The sequence below is a fragment of the Lepidochelys kempii genome, chromosome 9 (genome assembly GCF_965140285.1).
Source record: "Lepidochelys kempii isolate rLepKem1 chromosome 9, rLepKem1.hap1, whole genome shotgun sequence".
Classification (NCBI taxonomy): domain Eukaryota; kingdom Metazoa; phylum Chordata; order Testudines; family Cheloniidae; genus Lepidochelys; species Lepidochelys kempii.
Genome location: NC_136388.1, coordinates 77,593,870 through 77,614,354, shown reverse-complemented (window position 1 = coordinate 77,614,354; position 20,485 = coordinate 77,593,870). Strand labels below are relative to the sequence as shown.

At 42.5% G+C, this 20,485-nt stretch overlaps 1 protein-coding gene across 1 annotated transcript in view; it reads right to left on the bottom strand.

The window, feature by feature from the left end:
- Positions 1-11,235, bottom strand: part of EFNB1 (ephrin B1) — a 127,840-nt gene extending 116,605 nt beyond the window's left edge. Inside the window, exon 1 of the mRNA XM_073360981.1 lies at positions 10,614-11,235. Within this exon, the coding sequence (XP_073217082.1) occupies positions 10,614-10,738 (125 nt within the window). The 5' untranslated portion in view covers positions 10,739-11,235. The remainder of the gene's footprint in view (positions 1-10,613) is intronic.
- Between the last annotated feature and the right edge of the window lie 9,250 nt (positions 11,236-20,485).

The window sequence follows — 20,485 nt, the reverse complement described above, 5'->3', positions numbered from 1 at the left end:
CTTCAGGACAGAGAAAGGGTATGTCTTCACTACCAATGTTGAAGCAGTGTCGCGGCAGCGCTTTAACGTGGCTGTGTAGTCGTGGCTCCAGAGCTGGGAGAGAACTCTCCCAAGGCTGTAATAAAACCACCTCCGCAAGGGGAGTAGCTCCCAGTGCTGGTGCACTGTCTACACTGCCACGTTATAGTGCTGAAACCTGCATTGCTCAGGGAGGTGTTTTTTCACACCCCTAAGCAAGAAAGTTTCAGCGCTGTAAAGTGGCAGTGTAGACAAAGCCAAAGTCACTTCCTACGTGTTTGAACAGCATCTACCATGAAGGAGCCCGATCTTGTCTGGGACTCCCAGATGCTGCTATAATGCAAAAAAATTGTAAATCTTGCTCCATTGGTGGCAACACAGGGGCTGGGCCAGTCAGCATAGACAGGACAGATGTTCAGCACCACCTTGTCTCGCCCCACTGGGATCAGGGCAAGATAAAAACATCTATGCCCTGTCTGCAACTCTGACCAGCACTTCTACTGCTGGAACTGCATTGGTGCTAGTGCAGTAGCAGGCAATGTTAAAAACTGCTCATGTACACACAGCTTTTAAGGCTGTCCAGTAAGTAGCAGACTCTGCCCTCCATGCGAGGCTGTGGACTTCTGAGTCTCAACTGTAATGACCAACACAGACAGCTAGTGATAAAGCTTCACTAAGAGAATGAGCACCCATTAGCGTGGACAGTCCCCTGAAGGATTGGTGTGGGAAACGACCACCCTTGCGGAGCTGCCTTGTGACCAAAGAGGCTCAGCTTCTAAAACTCAGTCCCTGATACTCGAGCACCTCTGCCAAGCGTAAGGTCACAGAAGGCGGCTTTTTTGTTTTTGTTTCGAAAAGAGTTTAGATTCTTAGCCATACAAACTTTAGTAAGGTCTCGTCTACACATGAAAATTAATCCAGAATAAGGTAGTGTGAGAATTTAAAGTGGATTGACTATTCCTGATTGACCCCAGGTATAGACGCTTTTCCCCCACCACAATACAAGTGCCTTATTCCAAATTAACCTGAGGAGTGGGTTGATTAATTCAGAATAAAACATTTTTACTCCATGGAGTTAATTCAGAATAGCTCATCTAGAATACCTCCCTATGTAGACAAGGCCTAAAAGAAATTAATCAAAGGGGAAACAGACCAAAAAAAGCCAAAAGGCACTAACCTTCTAGAGGAAATAAGATAAGTATAATAAAAGCACCACCACATCACTGCATCCTTGCCCAGATGTGACATGATGGCTACTCCCTCCAGTTTCCTCCTATACAAGGAATCATTAATTAGACACAGAGTGGATTTCAGCTTTGTTTCTCCACACCCTGCTTCAGCTGCCAGATTCCAAATAGCATGTGCTACTGATCTGTACAAGACGTTTCTCCACTAGGACTCCTGCACTTCTCAAGCAGATTTGCTTCCAAGCACCAAGGCTTCTTTGACTCTTAACACTTTGTAGAAGGGCTACTCTGCTAGATATTAGCAGCTCTGAAACCTTTGAAGGAGACACTGAGAGAATACTACCCACCTAAGACACAAAAATCCTATAGAATAATAGTGCCGTCATAATCAAAGACTTTTAGAGAACTTTCTCAAAAAGAAAAGGAGTACTAGTGGCACCTTAGAGACTAACCAATTTATTTGAACATGAGCTTTTGTATGCTCAGATAAATTGGTTAGTCTCTAAGGTGCCACTAGTACTCCTTTTTTTTTTTTTTTTTGTGAATACAGACTAACACGGCTGCTACTCTGAAACCAGAGAACTTTCTAAACTCCACTCAATATTAATCCCATAAAGGGGCAAAAAGCTTTAATTAGACAGTCTGAAATACTAGCATTGGTCTTCATAACTAACACAATGAGGATAGGTCTCTTGCAGATGAGGTCTCCTTACGGGAAAGGCCTACATGATGCATGCTAGTATCCACACACCGTTCCACGGATACACTACCTGCATCTGCTGTACTATGCCTGTTTTGGACAAGACTCATCTTCTGTTTGCTAAACCGCTATGTAAAGTGTCATGTATATCTGAAATGGTCTATTTAAAAAAAATATAAAGGGTAGAGGATATATTGAAGTCACTAATTCCTTCAGATCAAATATGAAATGGGACCCTCTCATCTGAAACGCTGAAAGAGGGGGAAAAAAAAAAACCTCTTCCAAAGAAACAAAAGCTTTGATTCTGTCATAATTCCAGACCGTGTTTTAAGGTACTTTAGCAGCTGTTTAGCTACATGAAACTACAGCTCCTTTCACAGTCACCCCATCACAGCTCTTTTTTAAGGAAGCAATTAAATCTGTTTTATAGAATTCTGTGGTATTTACACAGCTACTGCAACAGTCGCAGCTTCAAATTCAGTTACCTCTTTTTTTTTTTTTTTTTTTAATTTTCTTAAGTCAACAGAAGAGTCATTCCCTAAAGACATTCAGTGAGCCTTGGGTGCTTCTTCCCTCTTGGCAAAGGCACTGAGAAAGGAAACAGGACTTAGAAAGAAAGCCATTTCCTCTTTCTCCGAAATTGAAGGTTACATTTATTCATCTCTTCCCTGAATAACGCCAAGACATGCCAAACTTGCCATATCCTCACTAGAATGGAGAGACAGGCAAAGTGTAATGAAAATCCCCTCCATCGTGCACGAACACAAATTTATGCAGATTTACTACAAAGTAGTTAGTAGACTGTTGCACCCTTATAATCACAACACACAAACAATGTTCTGCTTGCACTTTAAATTGAAGCTAGCCAACCTGGAAAATGCACTTTGAACAACCCTGCATAAAACTGAACTAGCATTATGCTCAGAATCATGAGGCCAAGCTTACATCTGAACTATTCGAACCAAAGCATGCAATGCTCTGAAGCCCCTTTTCCGCCCTTGTCTTCCTGGCACATTTGAGAACAGTTCTTTCATTCCAGCAGGAAACATGAACCAGGATTCAAGCTGCCCAGCCCCAGTTAATCCCAACCAGTCTTTGGAGATTAAGAAAAACCCTTCAGATGTACCAGTTAAAGGTGCATGCATGCTATAAGATCAGTTACGCTGCCATCTGGATATCCCCCACTCAGATTAGCAAGGAACCACAGCAGATAACAGCCAACTACTACCAGCAGAATCACTCTTATTCAAAAGGAAGGCTCAAAAGGTTCTACAATCAAAATACATTTTTAATTAAAAATAAGCAGCATGTATTCAATATTGCTCAACTTCTTATACTGTGAAGCGCCTCATGCACCCCCAGTACGGTAATTAAATTACATCTGCTCTTACAAGTGTTAGCCCACTGATGCAGAGCTCCAGGCCAACTACTCCCATCAAAAACAGCTTTCCCACAAGCACTTTGTCCCTCATAAAAGACATTAAAAAAAAGCAGAGAGACACCAGTCTTCAAACCCAATGCTTACAAAATTAAATAGGACACTGTGATGTCATTAAATACAGAATAAAAATACCACAAAGGATAAGACATTTTTGTTCTTGGCAGACTTTCTTTTTTAATTTGTTTTTTTAAGGCCGTAATTTTCTTGCTACAAAAAGCTAATAAGTGAGCAAGCCTAGGAGTAAAATTTTCAGGGGGAGGGAAAGAAAAGCATAGTAGGTTATAATCAATTCTTAAAAGCTACATGGATGATGTGTCCCATTTCCCTCTCCTCCCTATTAAAATGCTTTCTGGAAAGCCAAATTCCAGCCTGAAATGAATTTTCCAAACCATATTTTATTAGGAATGTTTCTTTTCAGCATTCAGCACAGAAGCCCACCAGGGTCAATATTTCTCCAAGATTACACTCATGGGATTTAAGATTTAGTCAGAATTTCTGCATAACTCCAAGATGTCTAACAATAGTACACCCCAGCCAATGATCAAAAACACTATCTATTAAATAACACACAGTCTGATTAAATCATTGAAACCACACTTCAATTTTTGTCCCCCTGTAAACTCAGAAAGCAGTTTTCAAAGAGCCCCCTTCAGAGATGATGTGATAAAATTAGAACCACATTGGTTCATTGAGCCCCCTGTAGAACAACTCTGCTCACTTCCAATGCAAAGCTCACTTAAAGGGGCACTAATCCAGTCAAAATTTGTCCGAAATGTCTGTTGAATACACATTAAAAGCTCAAGCCCATCAAAATCATCATCGTATTTTTCAGATACACATCCTTATCCTGCATTTTTCACAATACAAAATACAGTAATATGTGCTAGTGCAAAGGCCAAAAATGAAACTGACTAGAAACAAAAGAATTTTTCCGCATTTCTCACTCAACATGAACTAAGTAAAATATTTGGCACAGTGGAAAGTAAATTATGTGTCTAAATGAAAGATTTAAAAGGCTAGGGCATTTTGTTCATCTAGAAGGAAGTTCCCCTTCTACATCCAATATTTAACCCGATAGTGTCCACTTAATTCCAAAGGGTAACCACAGCTACTTCTCTCACCCCACGGAAGAGTCAGAAACCTGCTTGTGTAACAAAAATAAAATTATAAATTCATCCTTTATATGAACAGTAGCGGGATGCAGGGAGAAAAGGGCATAAAAATACTGACATACTTTAAAGTGACACTATCAAGCTCAGCCAGTCTAAAGTGTGATCCTTTTTCCCTTGTATCTCTTAGAAAATTCCACATGATATTTTTAAAGGCTTTCACTCTTTCTTCTAAAAAGAAGTATTCATTCTAAGCACTGTTAAGTGCAATTGGATAGAGAACGGATAAGGAATCACCGCAGTTCTATGTTTCCAAGAAGCACAAGAGAAAACATTTTTTGTGTTTCAAAAATCCTAGTGAGTGACTGGTCTTTAAATGCATCTACACAGAGGAAATAATTGTAATGTAACAAAAAGCAAATTGTTCATTTTTATTAGGTTGGGGGGCGCAAAGTGTGATGGGGGCTATGTAGGTTTCACCCCACTTTTTAAATATGTTTATTCAATTGCATTTGCTAGCGAGAGCAATACATAGTGAAAAGGGGGACATGTCTAATTGATCAGAACTTGCAAAAATCAAAAGCTCTAACACAAGATTAAAAAGCGTAGCGTGTTCTGTTTGGTAACCAGTCGTCTCCAATGAGACCTGAACCCCAAAAGAAAGTACCAGAGAGGGGTTCCACAGATTTAGTTGTGGCAAACCTTGAAAAACCAGAGTCTGGAAATTAGGAATTTGATTTTCACATATGTATTAAAACACAAGAGCAAGGGAGGATATTCCACAAGGGTCCAAGCCTTAGACAGAATTTGATAAACTTCACTGGTATCCACAGCCGCCTTCTATACAGAAAACTTACAGTGATACTAGAGACATAGAGGTGGATCTGTTCTATCTAGTAAGCTTGCAAAACAGAGAAGAAATGCTGTGAGACCAAGTACCCCAAAAAACTCAACCTATCCATAACTAGAAGACAGAAAACCAAAAACTGAACATTTTCTGTGTGGGAACTCTATCATCATGCAGAAGTTCCACGTTCATTTCAGCCTTTCACCACCACTGAATAACCAGCCAATCTTTAATTCCTATCTAGTTGGCGCTGCTTCAGCAGGTTAATTTGTAGAGGGGAAGGAGAACAAATGATTTTCAACACTGCTCCCTATTCACTCTGGTAGACCCCAGTACACGCCTGGCAATGGAGCTGTGCCTTTGTCCTCACCCAAGTCCTGCACTCTACTCTGGCTATTCAAAAGGGAAATTCTGCTGACACCAGAGACCTGCTGGCAGAAAAGTGAAGAGAAACAGAAATATGAATATATCAGAGATATAGGTTCTACATAAGCAAATGTTCCTACAAACTTTAGCTTCTGAAATCCATACTACGGGAACTTTGAAGTAGGACCAGCAATTCCACCATACTCCAAACAAATTCCACAAGCATCAAGGAGTGACCATTACCCTCCATTGGGTAACTACTGCACATATTCATCAAACCTTCTGTATGGGAAGGAAAACAAGGATCTTAACTAAAGAGGATGTCTCCAAATCCACCCACACATTGATCTTCATAAGCAATGAAACATTCTTTTAATTTAACCTTTCAGTGTTACATTCTAAGGCAAGTACTGCAACAACTTAGACTACAAGGGCAACCAGTTTTCCTGTGACAGCTAGGCACTCTGAAAATTCATTGCCATATGCTTGCTTTTGGGTGGGGCATTAAAGGAATATCATACTCCAAACACGCAGAGTAATTATTTATAAACCTCCTCCCAACCTTGCAGGCATTAACAATTTAACACTAAAAACAATTTAATAAGTCAGGTTTGTCTACTCAAAGTGAACATTTTACATTACCCAGATATGGAAAAGTACCAGAAATGCAGCTCAAGGGTATCAGCTAACTCAGAAAAAGACGACTCATCACATAATGAAGGAGGGAGTCTTCTTTTTGCTTCCCAGCACAAATGAGAATGGCAAGCTCTCTGCACTAAGAAAATGGCATCTCACATCAGTCCCATGCCAGGTACATCCACCTATGACTTCCCAAGATAATGCAATCAGTTACAAATGATTTCTAGAGCCACTCTTCCCTCCCCACCTTTCTTTTTTTTTTTTTTTTTTTTTTTTTAAATAAGCTGAGGTGGTCTCTGGAACCAATTTACTTTTTTTTAATCCCCCTCAAAGCCCGCATGATAGATTTACAAAGCAGATGGTCACTTCTTGGGGAAAGGGGCTCCTCTTGAGCTCCAGGCCCATGACGGTATCTTCAAGGGCGGGGGGGGGGGGAAGAAGAGAGGGAAGAATCTAATAGAGGCAATCATTTACTTGGATTTTATTGGCCAGAAAAAGTCTCTTTCCTAGTCTTTGTAACTTCTCTGGATCAGAATGGGAGCGTTTACATCCACATTCGCATGCTGATAGCAACATAAATTGGTGTTTAAGTGTTAGTGTCCAGCTGTACAGAATGTCCAAACTGTTTTATATTATTTCATTTTCCCCTTTCCTCCCTCTCCCAGAAAAGCCATAAACTCATTTGATTGTTAAGAGATTTGGAAAGAAAGTTATCAAGATAAAGCCTTTTTTTTTTTTAAATTCAGACGAGATGGGGATAAGATAAACTTGATTTACAAGATAAAGTTCAGCAAGACTGCTACCAAAAACATCCTGATGTAATCGGTCTCAAAATGCCTACATGTTATTAGTACCCAAGTTGGGTTCTTAAACGTCTTTTAAAAGCGTTCAGTTACTTTCTAATCCAAAAGCACATGCTGAAAAAGTAACTTTCATCATTAATATTTTTAAGTTAAGAGCACAATTGTTCTGGGATTCTACCAAACGTATTCTACATGAAGTTGTAAATGCCACGTTACAATAAGGACTTGAGGGAAAAAGGAGTGAATGCTGGAATCCCATCAGATATATAAAGTAGGATTTAAAGGAAGTGCTTAAATCTTCCCCGTCACCCTACCCTGAAGATAAGGGTTGTTTAAATTCTGGTTGTTTCAAAAGCTTTTCTGGTAACAGAATCAGTACTATTAGATTTCAGAAACCGGGGATGTAGAAGCAAAGATTTACGTCTCTGTTCATGTTTTAATGCAAGAAAGATTCCTTCCTCTCAGAAATCTTCAAAAAATATCTACTTTTTTTTAACAAGCCGTACCAGCCTTTCCATATCAAAGTACACCAGTACTGAACTGGTAAGACAGAACTATTAACAATCTTTAATTTACGGGCAACTCATGTCTAACAGCCTCTGGGTGCCTTAAATATAAATGAAAAACAATTTACAAAGAGGCAACATGTTCCATTAGGTTCTGAACAACAAACGTTTCCAAACAAAGACATTTACAGAAACAGATAGGAAAGTCCCCACCACTTTACACCAGGTAAAACAAACAGGCAACAACAAATTTGCCAGGAGCAAAGGAAGACCAGCTTTTGACTCAGAAAATAGTACTTCCAAGCCATTTTAGAATCAAGGACAATTTGAGGATCTGCTCCAAAGAAGCAGGCAGATGAGCATATCTGGTATTTTATTAAAGTACATATAAAGAGTAATATTTCTACAACTAGGTGTAAAGTGTTTACCATGTCTGTGTATCCTAGATCACCTAAAGACGGTATGTGCTACTAGGTGCCAGCCAGAGGCATTATTAAATAAAGGCTGGCACCAAAGTTTACAAACTTCTCTTGTGAAGCCAGTTGATATCCCTGGATGCTGGCTCCTGGAGTCAATGGGAATGTGAATTGCAGGCAGAGGTCTCCCTGGCACCAGCTTGCAGAGTTCAGGTAAATGGTAGAAACCAGGGGCCAGTTTTTAATATTTGCTCATTGGTCAAAATGTGTTAAAAAATCCTTTACAGACTAGCACAGTAGGGGAAGAAGAAGAAAAAATGGAGAGTGGGCCTAGAGTCAATCAGAACCTAGCACAATGGAGAGGCAATCTGTGCAGTTCTAAAGCCAGGGTAAAAAGCATAGATTACTTTTAGGTGATCTAATAAAGATATCAACAGAAATCCTGTTCGCAATAAAACTGAAGTCTTGTTAAGACTGCAAATAACTTGATACACATTCCAAGATCTCATCTGTATCTGCAAAAGCAGCCAGAAAGTTGTAAGTTCACACATTAAAAAAAAAAGAAAAGTTCTCACCCAATTTTTTGTGCAAAGGGAACATTGTTTTGGCATAAACTGACAGAGATGTGATGAGGTTTTGATATATTAACCTCCAGTTCTTTTGCCTCTAGCCCAAGTTTTCACAAAACATGTGAATTGAAAGCCATCTGCTGGCAATTCCAGACCAATATCTACAGCTTAAGTAGTAAGATTCTCAGTAACCTATTTTTAACAAGCAAAAAAAAAACCCAATCTCCAAATATAGCTATTACATTTTACAAGTAACTGGCAAAAGAGGGGCACTAAAATTTGGAATCCAAATTCAACTTGAAATCCCTTGTGAGCCATTAAAATAGAATATTTCTGAATAGAATGGACAAAATCATAATACACTTAAAGGTTCAAAGATCTGGAGAAAAGTCTGCATGACAAATAAAAAGAAATTTACCCCACTGCCACGCCACTTTTGCCAACACCGATTTCCCCTGAGGAAAAGGAGGTGGGGGAGAAAAAAATGGGGGAAATCTTGTGAAAGTGTGGTCATAAGACTGCAAAAAGAAGGAACAATTTAGGTAATGTTTTAAATGCAGCCAGGGAATCCTCGTGAAAGAAAAGAGACGCTCCCACAAAAATATTTGAACAGCAGCAATTAAGTGAGATGCAAGATTTAAAAATACAATATTTCTACACCACTTTAATTGGGCACATCCAAAAACTGGAATATTCTCCTGTAGAAAAGTAATGCCTAGAGCTTGGGACTGAACACAGACTGGCATAAAAGAAACAGATGGGACTCCAATATTGTACTTCTTGAACCATTTGGGCGGGGGGGGGGGCGGGAGGAGAGAGAAAGAGATGTTCTTCTCCCACTGTATTAACTGTCCCACCAGCATGAACTGAAAAATCAAATTAGATAAATAAGAAAATCTTCTTTTACTAATACATTGTACATGCTCCTTTCATATTATCATTGTCCTAAATAAGGGACCTGTGGTATTTCTCTAAGAGGCAAGGGCATATCATCAGTCTTTCCACCCTTCTTTGAGGGCATAGTCAGGGAGCATCTCCCCCAGGTTATGATTGATTAGAATAGAAAATGCATTATTAGGACGGTAAGATTAAGTGAATATATTTAGCTTTATCAAGTCAGATAGCCTAATAGAGGGGGTAAGGGAGAAGTAAAAATATGTGTTTAAATTCATCTGAGAGAGAGAGAGAAAATGCTTCATCAGTGATCACTTCGGGCTCTCGCCTCGCCCTATAAATCATTTATGTCCATCTGCGTATATGTGTTACCTACGGAGTCCCCAGCGGGATGCCTTGCCAGTTTCCTAAATGGGTTTCGGTGGAAGAGATGAAACCCTAGATTATCCAGAGCTAGAAAAGCTAATAAAATATTCATTTTAGTCTATTTAAAAACCTGGTGCATGTCATCTTCCCCGCTCTCTAAACGCTGGATCTAGGCAGAGCTATGTATTTGGGGGAAAGAAGAAAACAGACACAATGGGGCCGGCCCTTTAGGCAGGATCGGCCACGGGGAGGCAAAGTCCGCGGGAGCAACGCTGAACTCCGAACCACGTTACAGCCCAACGGGCCCGATTTAAGCACCGGGGCCGCGTTAAACTTCTGTAATTTCTCTCTCCTCCCACGAGCTTCCCCAGCAGATGCAGCGGAGACTCCAGACGCCTTCGCCGGGCACTTCAAAGGGCCGGGGAAGGAGGGAAGGCTGCGCGGCGACCCGCAGGAACATGACAGCTTGGTCTGCCACTCTAAGCAGCCGAGCCCAGCTCGATCCTTGCCCGGGGGAGAGCACCAGGGCAGGAGCGGGCACCGCAGACTCGGGGCGAGCTCAACCGGCTCAGAACGGCCCTAGCCTGTCGTGAATTGCCAAGGGATTGCCTCGCCCTGGACGCCAGTTCCTGCGCCAGACAGAGGCGCCCAGACCACACTGCCATGCCCCCGCCCCAGAGAACCGGCCCCCGCTAAAAGGAAAGGGGAGACGCCCGCGGCGGCGATGGGGCACCCGAAGATGCGGCACGTACTTGGGGTTGGCCGAGCTCCAGGACACCGGCTCCAGGTTCTTGGCCGGCGCAGCGAGCCGGCACATGGCGAGCAGGACGCCCAGGAGCCACTTGCAGAGACTGGGGAGCCCCTCCGGCAGGGCCATCTTCCCCCTCGCCCGGGGGCGCCGGGGCCGGGGAGCCGCTAATCCTCCCGGTGCTGTAAATCCCGCCGGCCGCTGCCCTAGTTCCCAGCCGGTTTCACGCTCCCATCCCCTGAGGTTGGCGTCCCCCGGCAGCAGGGCTCACTCCGCCCGCATCCAGAGCTCCCCGCGCAGCTGCGACGGCTCCCCCAGACAGGCTCTGCTGCACGGGCTATTCCCCTGGAGAAATCCGCCCCTCTCCCCCACGCGCTAGTCCCTACGAGCCGGGCCCCCCCGCGCCTCGCCCCAGATTAGCTCCTCAGGGTCCCCTCGGCTGGAGTCCAGCTTTCCGCGGGTCTCCCGGCTCCGCTGTCGGGTCCCGCCGGGCTCAACGCGCCCATGCACTGCCGGCTCCACACTGTAATTCCACGGGCTCAGCCCGTCCCGTCCCGGCGGCTTAGCGCTTCCCCTCCAGCTGCCTAACTTGCACAGCGCCTCAGCCCGCCCCGCCACTCTCTGTACTCCCCAGCGCAGGCACCAGCAAGGCCAGCCCCACCCTAGCGACCAATAGCGACACGGAATAGTGGGGCCTTCGCCTTCACCCCGCCTCTCAGGCTGAGAGGGGCGGGGCAGCCCGGCCTCTTAAAGGGAGGTGCAGCTGCAGCGCCGCGTGGGGCTGTGAGTTCGAGGTACAAGAATGTCTGTCCCGTGGAGCGGGCTCGTGAAGTGACCGATGGGGTGCATGTGTACGGCTGCCGGCGCGCAGAGCTGGGGTTGGTGCATGCGAGGGAAGAGGGTAGCGCGGTGGTGCGCGGCTGTAGTGAAGTAGGCAGCGTTGTGAGGAATGCACAGGATTACACGGGGGGGATGAATCAGCTGTTCTGGGGCGCTGTAGCCTTTGCAGCATTAGGATCCTTGTGCAGGACTTCGCTAGGGCTATTCTCCTAGGCCAAGCCTCTCCCTGCTCTGGAGACTGGTTGAGCCAAGAACCTTGGCAATAATTGGGGGTAGGCGGCTGCTGCTCTTCACGAGGGTTCTGGTTCTAGCTCCTGGCTCGGGCGCTCCCCCTTGCAAAGCGAAGTGTGTGGGGACAACACTGGGGTCTGGAAAGGAGAAGCCGCCCTGGGTACAGAGGCTTGGTGCACCCAGATAACTTAAAGCCCTGGCCCGAAAGCTCACACTCCATGCAGTTCTTAGCAGGCGGGTAAAGAGGGCTCACTTCGCTTTCAAGAATTGCAGGAGACTCTCCCTGTTTAGTTAAAGGAGCGGAGCGGAGTGAGAGTAGGGCTGGGGGGCGAGCCCTGTTTGCAGAAGGAAATGTCTGAGCCTTATCTGGTGTACAGGCTGCTCTGTCTCTGAGCCACTCGACAGGGATCTGCAAAGCGCTTCGGAGGTGTTGCAAACAGTACTGCTCTTCGAAGAGCTGGGTGGAAGAAACTGCGGAGGGGTTCGCTCTGCGGCGCCCCCTTCTTTACTCAGCAGCTCTCCCGCTTCTATAACATTCAGCCGTTTCTTTCATGGGGCAGGCAGAGTGGGGTTATTCTTTCAGTTCTCCCTCCTCGCCTCACCACACCCTGAGAATAATTCCGTTACATTTCTGCGTCTTCTCTACTGGTGTAAAATTAAATACAACATTTTATCCACAAGGTCTCAAACGTTACTCCCTCCCTGCTGAATCACGGATAGTAGACGTCTTCCCATAAAACACAGTCGCCCTGTTCAACACAAATAAAATAAAAGTCCGAAACAAGTTCTAGAACCCCGCAAATTGTTCAGCTATTTCCCTACGCAACATCTTTCTTACTTTACATAACCTTGACATGTCCAAGATAACCTGCTTTTAAAACGGGGGGAAAAAGTCATACTGTGTGTGCGCATTATTTCATTGGGATTATGATTATAAAATCCTGATTAAAATTAATCTGTCATAGTGCTAACTGGAGTGGATTACCTGCTATGTATCTAATGATCTCTGGGTTTGCCTGAGCCTCTGTCACTCTTGTTTCTGCCATACAGTTTATTGTTGTTTTTACAAAGGGTTTGTGAGTTTTGAGCATTAATATTGTTTGGTTTTCCGTTTGATTGGATTTTCTCTGATTTTGGGGTGGTATTTGAATGATTTCAAGGACATTATGGTACTCTGAGCCCTAGGATTTGGGTTTGGATTTTATAAATTTGTTTTTTCTTCTGTTACAAAAAAAGGGATTATTTTTGTAATATGTTGTTTTCATCAGTTACTCTTGTACAACTTTGATCTTTATCTGTGTTTCAATACCAATAATACTGCCCTAGGGTTCCTGTATTACGTTTTCCCCCTCTAAATTACTGAGACATGGCAGCTACAGCATTCAAATATGGACCAATATCTCCCCCTGCTGGCTAATAACTTCACTGTTTGGTTCATATCCATAGCTTGCTTCTTGCTTGAAATGGCTCACCTTGATTTTTAAGTATGATGTCCCTATTAACTGTTAGAGATAAACAGACTCTGAAAGACAGTTCTCTCATCCTGCTTTCAGTCCATAGCCTGATATGCCTCAGTGAGAGTCTATAAAGATTGCTGCAGGCTCAGCTTTTCCTCCTGTTGCTGCTGCTGCAGTCCTGTGGTTGAAGAGATGAGCAGCTGTCAGCACTAAATCAAACTCTTGGGCTACAGACAGTCCTCCAGGCATTTTCTCCATTAGATATTCTTCTAATCTAGAGAACTCCATTTCTCCACTTAAGAGAATGGGAGGGTCCCTTCAGAGCAAGAGGTAAACGGTAGCTTTCTTTCCCTCACTTCTTCCTTCATTTTGAAAATGCTTCAAGCAAAGTTCTCAAGTTATCTTTCATTGTTTCACATCTGCCTAAGTCATGGATAATGTGAGAAAGATGACACTTCAGGCCTGAGTTTGGAGAAGCAGCAGCAGACCTGTGGAGCCACTTCTTTTTGCTGTTGAGCTGAATGCTAAAAACAGATAGCATTCAAGCCAAAACTCTAGCCTCTTATAAGTATGGCATTTAACAAACCTGGAAGTAACCTAGTCTGAGATCCTTTGGTATTTGCAAACTGGAAGATAAAATACTCCTAAACTGAAGCTCTGCAGAGATTTCCCTGAAAACACAGGGATATAGCAGTGTCTTGTATTACCCATTCCCATGCTAGCTAAATTATTTTGTTAGGCACTTAAGGAGAAGTTAGAATCCTGAACACAAGTTGAAATTGTAGATTTGGTTTAAGCTAATGAGTGAGGCCACTTACCATTTTTATTTGATATCAGTTCAGAAAAGAAGAAAAATGTTGGGGGAAAAGAAGAAAGAGTTATTTTCTCTTTAGGTGGGAGGATTTATAACTTACAACAATGAGTTATATTGCAACAAAAGTAATTATTCTAAGTAAGTTGGCTGGAGAATAGAAAATTGCATTATAGCATCAGTGACTTCCTCTTGTGTCTTCCATCATTTCTTCCAGTCAGAAAATTAAGAATAACATCAAGAACAGAGACACTTTTACAAGAGATTTTATCAGACACGTCACAACAAGCTTAATAACCCCTTTGTCCTTTGTGCCAGGAAGTAGTTTACCTTTAACAGGTACAAGCTACCTGTTTTTTGCATTCTTTCTATTTGCATATCCCATTTCTAAGCAATGGGGGAAGTAAACTAGCAATTCATACTTTTCCTGACCTGCATGAAGTGCCCATGGAAACTGGCAGACTTTTATCAAGTATTCCTGACCAATAATCTCTGCACATGACAACACAATTGGTTTCCATGGAGATGACCAGTGTCACAGGATGATACTTCAGGTAGAAAATAAGCAGCAGGTGAATTCTTAAGAAACATCCCTTGTGAAAAAGAATAAACAATGGAAAGAGAAAATAGATCCAACGGAACCAGAATAATTTCTAAAGAAAGTAATTTAACATTACATGAAGGATGCACTGAAAAAGCCAATCTATAGAAATACAAAAGTTAGGATTCCAGCAGCAGTGATAGGAACATCTGGAGTGTTGCACATCCTGTATCTCTTGTGGATGGCTCTTAATATTTATTATACACAGTAATGTATGAAACTACACATTACAAAGAAAAACAGAACTAGCACACACTATATCTCTGCAATTTAGCTGGTTTACAATATACAATCATTGGTATATTAACTTTGGCATTTCCTGACTTTGATTTTAACACTGCAGATTTCAATCTTAATGTTGTAGTAATAATTTTTATATATATTTATTAGGTTTTGTTTTTTTAAAGGGAAAGAGAAGAAAAAGTGGGCCAACTTGTGCTTCCCAACAGTCTTTGAACTGTGCATTCTTCTACCCATGTGCACTTGGTATATCCATCTCAAACCATGCAGCCATAGAATTTACCAGTATCTGCCAGTCTTGGCATATCAAAATAACCCAGGAAAATTACAGGTGTGATTTTCAGAGGTGTTGAATTTTGGCTGATCCTACTAATTTCAGCTGGAGTTGTGCATACTCAGCACTTCTGAAAATGAGGGCCTAAGGTACAATCAGTCATTAACAAGCAATCAAAGGCCAGCTGGTACATCTTTATTGTTATCAAAGACCCTAAATACATGACCTACACAAAAACATAGCTGTGTATTTATGTGCTATATAAATATGCAGCTTAACAGCAGATTTTTACTATTTCTCCTGCTACTGGAATTTTTCTGACAAGCAGATGGACAAATGCAAAGTCATATCTCTCTAACCAAGCAGAAGCACTGGCACTCAAGGAGGACTATGTCAATGTCATCTTGAACTGTGAAAGATCAGAATTCTCTGTATCGAGCAGCATTTCTCAAACTGGGGTCTGCAAAGCCCTGGGGGTCCGCGAGGGTACTCCAGAGGTCCGCGGGCCCCGATGATCAACTCCTCCCCCGCCCTCTCTTCCTCCCTCCCTCCCAGCACCTCCTGTATGTCAGGGAGTGAAAAGAGGCGGGAAAGAGGAGGGGCAGGAAGAGTTGGGGCAAGGATGGGGCCCTGGAGGAAGGGGTGGAGTGGGGACAGGGCCTGGGGCTAAGCAGGAGGCTTAGGGGTCCATGGCAAAATTTTAAATCAAAATGTGGGTCCTCAGGTTACTAAAGTTTGAGAACCCCTGGCATAGAGGGGAGAAAAGGTCACAGAAACAAGAAAGTATATCTTCATTGTTGCTTCAAAATGAATGACTTCTGCTAAATTTTCCCCTTGGGAAAAAATAAAATCTCACTTTTGGGCTGAGAACAGTACAACTGAACCATCTCCAAGGAAAGATGTTAGCTATTATTTAGCAGAAATAGAAAAGATTTGCTATTTTTGATTTGGCTGGGGGGCGGGAGTGAGGATTTATAAGTAATTGCCAGGAGGCGAATTAATTGGGCAGGTACAGCTAATGAAATGGAACCCCCACCCTTCCTCAGAAAAATACATTTAAAATCCAAAGTTTTGTAAGCCCTTCTCAGGATTTAAAAAGCAGTTGGAAGTGTGAATGAAGTTAATATTCATGAACACCATCAAGTCCTGCCCAGTGCCTCTTGGTAACATGGGTGGGAATTAAATCATCCTTTCCTTGCTGTCTCACTCTCTTTGCCTTTCTGCTTAACTTCACTTGCAGTTTTACCACTGGACACACACTTCAGCATGGGACCACTCACACACCCTTGGGGCCTTGTCTAGGGTGACCATATTTCTGAAAGGGAAAACAGGACACTGCGCGGGCCTGGCCCAAGCTGTTCGCCTGAGCCCTGCCTGCCCCCCCTTGCATGAGACCAGAGCTGGTGTTGCCACTCACCGTTCGCTCTGCCTGCCTCAGACTGGAGCTGGTATCACTGCTCGCCCAACCCCTGCCTGCACCCCCTCCCCGAGTCCTACCTTCCCCCTTGCTCAGGGCTGACATCGCTGCTCCTTCCCCCTCCTCACTTTCCTCTGCGCCCCATTTTTTGACGAAACTTGGCATTTGTCCCGTTTGCCAAAAAAGTCAGGACAGCCAGGACAGGGCTTAAAAAAGGGACTGGCCCAGCCAAAACGGGACATATGGTCACTCTAGCCTTGTCCTTTACACCAATACATTTCAGTGGGAAAAAAGAGGGTCCTAAATTGGAATCGGGGGCAAGGGGGAGTTTAAGGTTCTGTCTGTGAAGTTCCAATTTGGTGACTTCTTCAGCCAATACGTTTAAGTACAGTAAAGGGATAAATGAGAAGCTTGGTGACTTGTTTAGCATCCACATTTTCAATTCTCCTCATTAACCAAAAGTGGAGACCAACTTGCTGTGTTCCATCCTCTATAGTATTATGATAGCTCATGGCTCAGGAGCACCTGTTAGGAGCAACAGCTAGAGTTCATACATTTTACCATGATAGCAAGAGATCAGAGGCTCAAGCTGTGATGCAACAAGCCCTCCCACCTGTCCAAAGGATTCACATGCCACACATCAGGACAAACCATTCTTAAAAGATTCCATGCCAAGAGGATGGATGCAACACGTGTGCATGGAGTGCAAATATAAACAGACACAACACAGATACAGAATTTTATGTAAGAGGAATACTTATGTTTCACAGATGCAAAAATATGCATGGAATACAGATAAAAACACAAGTACACAGCATGTGTACAGCATAGGGGATGTTAGATATAAAAGAAACAATCCAGGATGTAGCCAGCTCTCAGCTGCTGTGGCAGAAAAAGGCTGTTCTTCTTGCCTATGAAGTTTTGAGGCAGGACAGCTGGTTTATATATTAAACTAGTAGTCGAAAGCCTGTGTTGTCGCATGGGTGTGGCAAATGGACCAAGAAGTAATCTGCCATCTCTGTATTCGCCTTCATACACCAACAAAATCATTGTATGCAAATTAACTGTTGAGTACGTGTGGTGATTGGTTAAGTTACCTCTGATACCACAGTGACCTAGTACTCTTGACATGACGTAGAGACATACCTTGCTGATACACAGATTTAATCTGTAAAGTCAAAATGGCTGAGAACTTAAAAAGTGAATGGTAACACCTCAAATCCCAGTGATAATTGAACCTACTGATATTCTGAACAAAAAGAACTCTCAACAGCTGTTTCTGTTGCTTCACACTGACTCAACAGATACACTAGGCTTCAAAGTGACACACAGTGACAATCCTGGAATCTTTCATATATATATATATATATATATATAAATCAGTAACGAGTTTTTTGGGGGTCTCAGCTCCTCTTCACAAAGTCTGTAAAACATAGCAGTGCCCTCTTTCTATCTGAGGAGTCTCTTTAATCCAGCCCGGGGATTTTCTCTTGCACATATCCAGAAACTTTTTCTACAGCCAGAGGGTTGTTATAAGGACAGATAGAGCAGTAACTTTATTGCCATGTTTCTCAGAATGTTTGTGTTTAGGACCTGTCCTGTGTCACACTATTCTATACACACAATGGCCCCGTACCATTCCTCTCCTTTTAATCTAATAAAAAACTCCACTGCTATTCCTGGGTACAGAGTGGGGAAGTTCACCCCCAAATGCCTTTCTATTATTCCTGAAATGTTTTACTTCATTCCAAAGGGAAAGGGAAGGAGCTCCCTTACACACTTCAATGGACTTCAATATGCTTGTGACATACCTCTGCTTTCCTGTAACTTGCCTCTCTGTCTCCTCCAGCATTGTGTAGCCCACTGTTTCCCATAATGAACAAACACTTTCCCATCAAGTAATGATCTGCATCAAGAAATATATTCCAAAATCACTTCATATTTAAATTACCTGAGGAATTTTATAGTAAGGGAGTAATGTGATAAAACTGAACAAAAGAAAATTTAGGCTGCATACCTGGGGAAATTGCTTAATTGTTAAATCTGTAGATTATTCCAGTCAATCTCCCAAGGGAAATGGAGAAAGCCCATTGCTTGTGTTATTTAAAGCTCACTTAGACACAGCACTTTAGGGAATCATCCTGAACTGGTCCCAACAGTATGAACTAGATGGGACTTAATAGGTTTTTCCCAGTTGCTGTTTTCTGTGATGAAATGGGTAGGACCTAACACACCTGAACCTTTCTAGTGATAATTCACACAGTACACTTGATCCAATGTCACTTTTCAGTCAATGGTATAGAGAGAGAGGAATCACAACACACATCTCTAAAATATAGCTTCTCGAAAAGGGGCTTGACATGCCATATGATGTACAAATGGGACAGAAGGTGAATTTGGACCAGTACACTTTATAAACCCCACCATCTTTCATGGGATTTTTAACATTCCTGGACAAAAGACTTGTGGAGATTCAGACTACCTAGGTACTTGCTAGATAACAAGTGTAGCCAGCCAAAAAGGCAGCAGAAAACCTATGACCCAAAACCAGAGGACCAAATTCAGAGTTGTAAGGTGATATAAATAAGTTTCCCTTACAGTAACTTAAACTTTCTGGCATTAAGACTCCTTGAGACTTACTGATACCCTCCCCATGGATATGCTGGATATCAAAGATGATGTAATTTACACGCTGATTAACTGGAAGAAGATGTAAATTAAAATGGCCCACATCCTAAGTTAATGTCCACTTTTTCCCGGCTCCTTGCCATGTAAGTTATGCCAATTACATATTGATAAAGTGGGTGCAGATAGATTTAAGGAAGCTTAACCCACACCACCTTATTCATCATCTCTGAATTTGGCCCAGAGACTCCAACCACAAGAGAAAACTTTCTGGATCATCTACTGAGTGTTAGGGAGGAACTGAGCGAAGAGGTGAAAATAACACTGAACGTTGGAACGAGTAGTTATGTGCTATTTGAATCACAAAAGTAAGGAATGGAGAGGGTACCAAATGCAGCAGGAATATGAGGGTATTAGATTCAAGGCATATTTTATGGACGTGAGAAATCTAGAGACTAACGCTCAATGGGAGGAAGTATCAAAATCTATAAGCAGTTTTCAGAGACAGGATGATTAAGGCACAGCTAGTTACAATTCTATTGAAAAAGAAGAATGCAAGAAACAAGAATCGACAGCTTCACAAGGGGTCACTCATGACTTTGAGATTAAAAATGTCCATATCAGAGAAAGCAAATGAGAAAGGACAACCAAACAAGAGTATAGTCGATTAGAGTTTCCAGAGAAAAAATGCGGGCAGCATAAAAAAAGATTAGTGAATAACGCCACAGGGATTAAGGAGTCTAGGGCAGTGGTTCTCAACCTTTCCAGACTACCCATTTCAGCTTACTTAAAAACTACTTGCTTACAAAATCAGACATAAAAATACAAAAATCACATCACACTATTATTGAAAAATTGCTTACTTTCTCATGTTTACCATATAATTATAAAATAAAATGATTGGAATATAAATATTGCACTTACATGTCAGTGTATAGTTCATATAGCAGTATAAAACAAGTCATTGTATGAAATTTTAGTGTGCACTGACTTTGCTAGTGCTTTTTATGTACCCTGTTGTAAAACTAGGCAAATATCTAGATGAGTTGATGTACCCCCCTGGAAGACCTCTGCGTACGCCCAAGGGTACATGTACCCCTGGTTGAGAACCACTGGTCTAGGGCCATGATTCAGGAAAGCACTTAGCACATGCTGATGTTCATCCATATGCAACTCTAAGCACATGATGGCTTGCATGAGAATTGAACATGTGCTTAAATTCTGTCCAGAATAAGGATGCTTTCTTGCATCAAGACCTAAGAGACACTTTTGCCAATATACTGGGGGAAGAGTACTAGAGAGAAAGTAGGTCTTTAATGAGGTTTGAACTAATGATCACAAATGGATGAGAGATACTGAACGCATTATTTTAATCTGTTT